We start from the raw sequence: 8,771 nt of genomic DNA on the forward strand, positions 1-8,771 counted from the left end.
CATACAAAAATTAAACACAAATATACCAACTCATACATAATCACTAAAATACATATAACAAAATAATCCCCCAAAATCTCAAGAAACTACAAGATCGTGGTATTGAATAAGTATCAAGAATGTTGGAAATTGACTAGTAATGGTATCAGAAAGTATCAGAATCAGCCTCGATGGCGAGACCGCAGGAATTGGCTGGGATATGTTGTTTTTCGTTAATATGGGGATCGATACCTATTGTCTTGGGCCAGTGGTTAGAATGGTGGGGCCAGTGATCTTCAAAAGCAAAGGCAAATTTCCCTTATTGTCTACCCCTGGTCTTGCAGAAGTCAGAGGACAGAGCCTCGCTGTCTTTGCCCCGTGGCACTAACTAAAAGTGCCCAGTTTGATCGGATAAAACCTTGAAAACGGGTTATTGCAAAAACTAAAACCAGATCACGTGATCCAGTCTCTGTTTTAATCTGGATCAAACCCTCAGTTTGTGTTGATCAGAACTGTTTAGTCGGATCAGGAAACTTTGACCCGTCTTTGTGTGTGTGTGCACCAGCGCGCACGTGAGAGACGGGCCGCCACAGACTCGTTAATTAATAGGAAACACTGCTGGTTGGTAAGTTTCATTTTTACCGCACACCACTGGCATGCATGCTCGGTTCTCTCTCTCTGTGCAGAATCAATTTGTGTCTTGGTCTTGATTCTGTGGCGCTGCACCACATTGGTCTACGTATGGGAAACAATAGGTGTGTGTTTGAGTAAAATGATCGTTTGTGTTTCATTCTATAAACTACTGATAACCAAGGGCGTAGAATTGGGTAGGGACGCTAGGGACACGTCCCTACCAATATTCAGCCGCTGTGTCCGCTGTCCATAGTGTTTAGTTAATGATTATGGCACACAAAGGGTTAACAGTCAGTCTCTGCTAGAAGTCCCGCCTCTAACCTGAATATCGCTCTCTGATTGGCTCTGCCGTTTCTCGCTAACGTACATGTGATTGGCTGTCCCCGCTGTCACTCCGTCTGCTTGTAAAAGTTACCTGCTCGTTGGTCGGACGGGACAGGAGGTCACGGTGCTTCAATCTGCAACCGCGAATGTAAGTTGTCAACATGTTCATCATGTTCGGCATTTCTTCTGCCTGGGTCACGTCAGCTAGACGGATTTTAACATCATTGGTGTCATTTACATGGACATTTGTGTTTGTGTCTGTCTGTCTGTCTGTCTGTCTGTCTGTCTGTCTGTCTGTCTGTCTGTCTGTCTGTCTGTCTGTCTGTCTGCGTGCGTGCGCGCTCTGCCTGTGGGTCTGTGCTTGGTAATAATGTCAAATAAAAGGAAAATGGACAAGACACTTTGTAAGTCAAAGTGTAAGTTACTTCAAGGGTATCTAACTGTCGAGCCTCAACAATAGGCTACAGATAATGAATAAAAGCCTATATTTAATGGCAAACAGATACACTTTTTAAAAGTTATTAAAAAAAAAAAAAAAAAAAAGAACATTGGTCAGGAAAATAGGCCTACAAAAAAACCTCAGATTCCAGATGCTCATGTAATTTTATACATCCATATTTTTGGGGGAATAAATTACACAAGTGTGTAAAAGTAAAAGCCTTTTTCCTCAGGCAATAACTGTACCATCAAACTCTATGATCATTGTATCCCTAATGTATCTGTTCATATGTCCTGCACCAACATATTTTTGTCAGGTGACAGAGACAGACAGTAGAGAGGCTGGAGGAGATGAAGAAGGAGAGACCAGAGGAGGTAGAGGAGGAGAGGCTAGAACAGATGAATAAGGAGAGATAGAGAAGGAGAAGCTGGATGAGGTAGAGAAGGAGGAGATGGAGGAGAGGCTGGAAGAGGTAGAGAAGGAGAAGCTGGAAGAGGTAGAGAAGGAGAAGCTGGAAGAGGTAGAGAAGGAGAAGCTGGATGAGGTAGAGAAGGAGAAGCTGGATGAGGTAGAGAAGGAGAAGCTGGAAGAGGTAGAGAAGGAGAAGCTGGATGAGGTAGAGAAGGAGAAGCTGGATGAGGTAGAGAAGGAGGAGATGGAGGAGAGGCTGGAAATTCACAGGTGAGGTTAAATAATGATGGATGTGTTAGTCATGATGATGCACAGTTGACTTCAGCCAGAGCAATGAGAACTCTTCTAAGTTGCCTTCTTGTCTTTCATTAGTTGCTCATTAGTTACCCCTACGTAACATGAAATTATGATTGCAAATGCAAAAAACATCAACTTTAAAGAGCGATGCCTCGGAGTACTTTTGTGTCCCCACCAATGTCAAAATCAAACCTACTCCCTTGCTTCACAGGAAGGAAAAACACAAAGTACGAGTTTCCGTGAACGCACCATGAGTTAGCAGCCCCCGCCCTAGTCAGGCATCAATTGGTCCTCGTGCTACGTCACCACATTCACGCGCATCCCTTGGCTGCACACACAGCCCTTCATGCCGTTCTCTCTCCTCATTGGATAACACTTGTATCCCACAAGGAAAATTTTCTCCTCGGGTTACAGCAGAGCAGAGTGACGGAGAGACTCGTGTTTAGGCTGAAATACTTCATGTAAGTGATTGCTGACGGAAAATAGGACTATTTAGGACTTATATTAACAAAAACATTCCACTGATATCTGCTTTAACTGATGTTATGTGACCTGAACTGGAAAACGTAACTCATCTAATTCACTGTGAGATATTTAAAAGTAAATCTAAAACCTAATCTGATTTCTCTTTGTTCAGATTCAGTCAATGGGACCTGCATTAATGTGACCTATGCTAAAGGGAGAATGTGTTCTGATAAAGGGAAATCAGAGAATGAGTCCTGCTCCATCACAAACCCCACAGGTGAAGTTAGCACGAACAAACCTCCCATCCTCACACCTCTACTGATAGAGACTGTTTAAACAGATACTTTACATAGCAGATGTGGTTTCCAATTTGAGTTATCATTTTTTAATGTTTGATTCTTGTTTTCACTTAGTACAACAGCAGCAAATCATTTTTAATAACACTTAAAAGTGTATTTATCATCTTCCTACAGAAGTAGATATTCAAAGGAGCTCTACATCACCAGGTCACCTGACCTGTAGCACCAACTGCCCACTGACTGACCCTCAAACTGCCTATAGGTGGTACATGAACAGAGAACTGGACATTGGACACTCAAACAAAGATGTGTTTAACACTTCCTGGGTTAATGAGAGCTTTGCCTGTGCTGTAAAAGGCTTTGAGGAACTGCTGTCTCCTGAAGTCTGTGAGTAGAAACCAATTACCAGACTGTTATTTTCTTAAACACGTTCATGCATTAGTTTCATAAATCTAAATAGATGAGAAAATAAACACATAGAACAAAAATATGATTATTATGGGATCATGGTGGTGGGAAAAATAATGGAGTTGTATTGTCAACTTGTGGCCACTAGATGTCCCTGTAGAGTGGAAACATGTCACATCAGACATCAGAGTCATGGAGGAGTCAACAGGAGCAAGACCTCCCTGTAAAACTACAAATTGAACAAATCTGGTTGAGAAAAATGCGTTGTGTGCGTTGTGGAGGAAACTATTTGATACTAGTGACATTTAAAGCAGATATCAGTGGAATGTTTTTGTTAATATAAGTCCTAAATAGTCCTATTTTCCGTCAGCAATCACTTACATGAAGTATTTCAGCCTAAACACGAGTCTCTCCGTCACTCTGCTCTGCTGTAACCCGAGGGGAAAATTTTCCTTGTGGGATACAAGTGTTATCCAATGAGGAGAGAGAACGGCATGAAGGGCTGTGTGTGCAGCCAAGGGATGCGCGTGAATGTGGTGACGTAGCACGAGGACCAATTGATGCCTGACAAGGGCGGGGGCTGCTAACTCATGGTGCGTTCACGGAAACTCGTACTTTGTGTTTTTCCTTCCTGTGAAGTTATACCAGTTCGATCTGGTACGAGTTCACAGGTCGGAAGTAACGAGTGGCCGTTATAGGGAACTTTCACAGACAACAGGACGGTAAAAACACGAGCTACGGGTTACCTGGAACGCTACCAAGTCGTAGTTGTGACTTGAAGCTGTAACTTACGGTTTCAAAAGCCTGCCTTGAACGCAGCATTAGCCGAAACGGCCGTGCCACTGATATCTGCTTTAACTTTGAATTCACACAGTTTATCTGCTTACTTCTCTCCCACTCTGTGCTCACATAGCTAATAGTATTTCAATGAAGCCAAATCCCCCATTAAGCTTCACATTATGTGTTGTTTTCTGTTTCTGTTGTAAGGAAACAGAACAGAAGAATAGAAAAATCTAGAAACAAAAGCACAAAGTTGACAACTCTGCCTGTGAACACCTGCTGCTTTTTTCTGTATTTCAGGTGGTGACGGTGAGAACTGTTGGACTGTGAATTATGCCAGCAGGAGAATCTGTGCTGTACTCGGCTCTTCAGTGAACATTTCGAGGAAATACTCACATCCCAACAACCAGCTGCCCCACGATAAAGTTTGGTATAAAATTAAGAGAAATGGTGATGAGACTGTTGAAGAGAAAATCACAGCTGAGGGTCGTGTGCAGTATCATGAAAATGGGACGAATCACCACACACTGACAATCACAAACGTGAAGAAGACTGATTCTGCTGAATATAGATTCAGACTCTGGACGTCAGGACCAGATTTACCTGGAGTGACTTTGGTTGTCACAGGTAACTCCAAAGGAGTGAATTGAAATGTTGGTTTTTAGCCTTGGTGTTTCATCTGGTTTGGGGGGTCCGTACACACGCAAACGTATTGAAAACAGCTTGAAACTGAGATTTTTTAAAACTACGGCCACAGTGAATATTTTTTAAAACGCCGTATTTATTTTGACCTGTGGACAAGATAAACGGATATTTAACAGAGACGTTCTATATTTGTCACGTTGCACGCTGCAGCTATTTGTTAGGTTACTATAGTAACCAATTTGCTATTTCCTCTCTCTCATCACTCTCGCTTTGGTCAGCAGGAGTATGCCACGTTCTACGCCAGCGTTTATGCATAAATGCGTATTCGTGTGTGGACATAGATATTTTAATACCCGGACTTGTGTGGACTGGAATATTGAACAGCAAAAACTCTGTGTATAAAAAAAAACGTTTTCATGTGGATAGGGCCTTAATTAAATCCAAATCCAAATCTTTAGAATGAGTCAGCAATTTTTGGAGCAATGATGGAAGAGCAGGTTTTGTGCACAATGATATACCTTGTAATACAGATGTAAAGAGTCCAGGTTTTCTTTACATTTACTGACCCATCTCATCATCTTCCAGGTGTGAGGGTGAGGTTGGCTCCTGCAGAGGTGACAGAGGGACACAGAGTCACACTCACTTGTCTCACTAGCTGTCCTCTTCCTGTTAACACCATCTACTTTTGGTACTTGAACAGTCAACCTCTGAATGTGACACAGGGTCAAAACAAACGCCTGGTTCTGGACCCAGTCAGCAGTCAGCAAGCAGGAAACTACTCCTGTGCTCTCACAACCGGCCCAAGATCCAATGAGAAGACTCTAACAGTCCTAAGAGACAAACTCAAGGCAGCAGCAGCTGCTGTAGGAGTCTTTGCTGCTCTACTGATCATCGTACCTCTGCTGGTCTTCTTTTGGATTAGGTGAGTAACACAGTACTCTGGTAATGATCAATAAATGTTTTTTTGTTTTTAAATACCTTATTCATGTACATTTATTTGTATTTGTTCATTTTACTCACCAGAAGAAAGAAGGCGTCACGTCAATATCCTACAACCGAAGCAACAGACAACACTGAGCAGGTAAAAAACACAAATTCAACACAACATAATGCATAAATGTTGACCGTTACTTTCATTAACAATAATCCAAAAACAAACAAAAAAAATTAAAAACAATCATTGCAGGTTGCTTAGCACAAGTCATGTAGTTTTCCATCTGCAAGATTCTTCAAAATGAGCTGTAACACTCTGCTGAGCAAAATTACAACGTGCCCTTAATTATATGGGTCCATATTTTATTTTATTTATTTATCTATTTTGTGTAATATTATTTTGACTGCACATTAGAAAGCTACAATAATTTTCCAACACACTAAAATGCTAATGAGACCAAAACAAAAAGATGCAATGGTATATACAGTACACAAATTTCAGAGAAAATCCTACTCTTTTTTAGCCTTCACGACTAGGTATCGAAGAGAAACTCCTGCCGATGAACACCTATGTGTTCTGCTTAATTTTAAGACCACTAGAGGCCAAAAACTAAATTGTTCTTGTTTTCAGCATAGAGCACTATTCTGTACCACAATGTGAACTAACTAGCATTATTTTTCTTGTTCCCTCGTTAGGTAAACCCTGGTCCTGTGTATGAAAGCATTGAGACTCAACCAACTGAGCAGGATGAGGTTCACTACAGCAGAGTTCACTTCTCTAAGCCTCAGGCAGATCCTCTGTACTCCACCGTCCAACCACATCAGCCTAAAACAGAGGACTGCACTGCTTATGCTGTTGTCAACTTGAGACCCAACATGACCCCTAAGTGAGCATCTTGTACTTTTACCATTTTCAGGATTCAGGATCCTCTTAGTGAGTTTACTCACTTAAAGGGGAATTTCCGTTTTTTACGATCTGGACCTTATTTCTAGCATAAAATATGATCATTTACTCACCCAGATAACTTTGGTGTCATTACGAGTCCTTCCAACGAAATGAGATCCAGCCGAGAGCCGCGTATATCCATATAATGCGAGTATACGGGGTAGCGGAGTGCAGCCTGTAAATGACGTACTATCTGCCGCGAAACTCGTTCATTTCACCAATATCTTGTTATGATACGCTAGTGCTATTCCTCTCTAAGTCCGGAGTTAGCTGTTATCAACATCCGGGGTCTGTAGCTTGACCCACTAACCTCTGACCTGGGTGATATCATCTCTGAGCACCTTGGAGCCCGGCTTGTTTACCTGAAAGTAGTTGCTACTGCAAATACTTTCGTTTCTGCGTGATTCCGAATTGTCAGAACAAAATGACCAGCTGGACGAGTTCAGCTTCCACAGGCTTCCTCTCCGCAACCTGGACTTACTGTACTAAAGCTCTGGCTAGTTGCCCTAAAAATGCTGAAGCTGAATCATTATCAGAATCATGAACCGTGCAGTGCTCAGAGATGATATCATAAAAATATAATAAATATTAATATAAAAATGCTTAACTTTTTACATTTTACAGCAGAAATGACCACTAGGCCACTTCCAACACATTATTTTCTTCACTTTCAAGAGTGATAGCATATAGTGGACATATAAAATTTGTACGACACCGCAAAGTGAATGCAACAGACAACCTACCTCTGTCATCCGTGATGATGCATCTGTGATGTGAAGCAGACAACCGTGTTTTTCTGTTCATTACTTACATTTACGGAGTTCAGCGGGATGAGCTTCTCTGCAAATGAGCACTTAAGGCGACCACCCACTGCCTGTTGTGGAAAGTATAATGAGGACTGGTAAGAAAAACAGCAAGTGATTTTAAAAAAAAAAAAAAAAAAAGTGCATAACGTTACATGATTTCACTGTGTAAAGTTCATGTAGAAATCGGTAGAAAAACACACAACCCCCCGAAAAATACACCTGGGCGACTATGTCCAACGCCTGTATTTTACAACTTGAAAACACATTGTTGAATGATTGGTTCACTGTGCAGCAGGCTAACGCTAGCTGGCGAGTTGGCCTACTCTGAATTAAAATAAATAGCAATAACTTGAATGACTATTTTCCGTTATTAATTGGGTGGCTAACCAAAGTCTCCGGGCTAACTGCCATAAAAAATGGCTAACGTGTTAACTGCCCCCAAAACACTCACCAAATGTCCGGCTGGGCTGATACAGGTGTCCAGTGACTCCTACTGTAGCCTAACCATATACGTCAATGGTCGTCTCTTTAGGTCACTTAAAAGAGTGCAAAGAAAGAAAGAAAAAATGCTTAATAAAAAAGTTTAATTTCTATATTATTTGTGATCATGCTAGCAAGAAGTAGGGTAGCTAACCTACCTGGGCCACCGCCGTACCGTTGCTGAACCACCAACGGCTCCAAAGAGCTGAAAATGTTGCTAGGCAATTATTTCCTGTTGCTAAGCAATAAGAGAGATTAGTGTCGACTCCATGGCTAATACATCCATGCTCCATGGTCGACTCGTGTCTCCATGCCATCAGTAGGCTAAATGTAAAAAATAAAAATAGGCTAAATGTATATATGTCTATGGGCTAAACCATAGCTAAGCTAATAACTAATTTCTTGAATTCATTATTATTTTTATTTTATTTTATTTTTTACGTGCTAGTTTACCAGCTCTATCACAGAGAGCTAACGAACAGCTATTTGAGGGGGGAAATCAAGGGGGTAGATCGGACTACACGCAGGCGTAGCTCACAGTCGGCCATATGAGGATGGGCAACTGTCTCTGACGCTAGCTGCAGTTACAGTGCAGTAGATAGGTGATCCAGTCATCTGCACTAAAAAAACGATTCATAACTCTGTGAAAAATAAATCAGTATGTAGCTATTACTTTAACTATTTGCATAATGTCACTATAATGTTACTTTTACAAAAAAAAAAAAATACATTATTAAAATTATCCGTGATTCTAAATATGCTGCATCATAACTGCATAAACGTTCATAAAAATCAAACCGTTTTGAAATCGGACAAAAACTGAGCAAGTTATGGTCATTATAGCAGAACATGCACCATAGGCTTAATGCTCTGAGGGAGAGAGTTGCCCGTCCCAAGATGGCCGCCGTACTGGCTACGCTTTGTCA

General features: G+C 41.3%; 1 protein-coding gene and 1 long non-coding RNA gene across 2 annotated transcripts in view; one reads left to right on the top strand and one right to left on the bottom strand.

The window, feature by feature from the left end:
• The window catches only part of LOC146992251 (uncharacterized), a 50,662-nt gene extending 44,101 nt beyond the window's left edge, over positions 1-6,561 (top strand). Inside the window, exons 4-9 of the mRNA XM_085785095.1 lie at positions 2,721-2,825; positions 3,022-3,234; positions 4,336-4,662; positions 5,266-5,602; positions 5,704-5,761; positions 6,310-6,561. Coding sequence (XP_085641221.1) covers positions 2,721-2,825; positions 3,022-3,234; positions 4,336-4,662; positions 5,266-5,602; positions 5,704-5,761; positions 6,310-6,504 — 1,235 coding nt within the window. The 3' untranslated portion in view covers positions 6,505-6,561. The remainder of the gene's footprint in view (positions 1-2,720; positions 2,826-3,021; positions 3,235-4,335; positions 4,663-5,265; positions 5,603-5,703; positions 5,762-6,309) is intronic.
• Positions 3,018-7,353, bottom strand: LOC146992256 (uncharacterized). The gene is made up of 4 exons (XR_015036329.1): positions 7,303-7,353; positions 5,701-5,729; positions 5,199-5,286; positions 3,018-3,103 (listed from the first exon to the last, which is right to left on the bottom strand). It is a non-coding gene; the product is annotated as an uncharacterized LOC146992256 (long non-coding RNA).
• Positions 7,354-8,771: the final 1,418 nt, after the last annotated feature.

The sequence above is a fragment of the Trachurus japonicus genome, chromosome 1, assembly GCF_045865225.1.
Source record: "Trachurus japonicus isolate A0001 chromosome 1, Traja_1.0".
NCBI classification, from domain to species: Eukaryota; Metazoa; Chordata; class Actinopteri; order Carangiformes; family Carangidae; genus Trachurus; species Trachurus japonicus.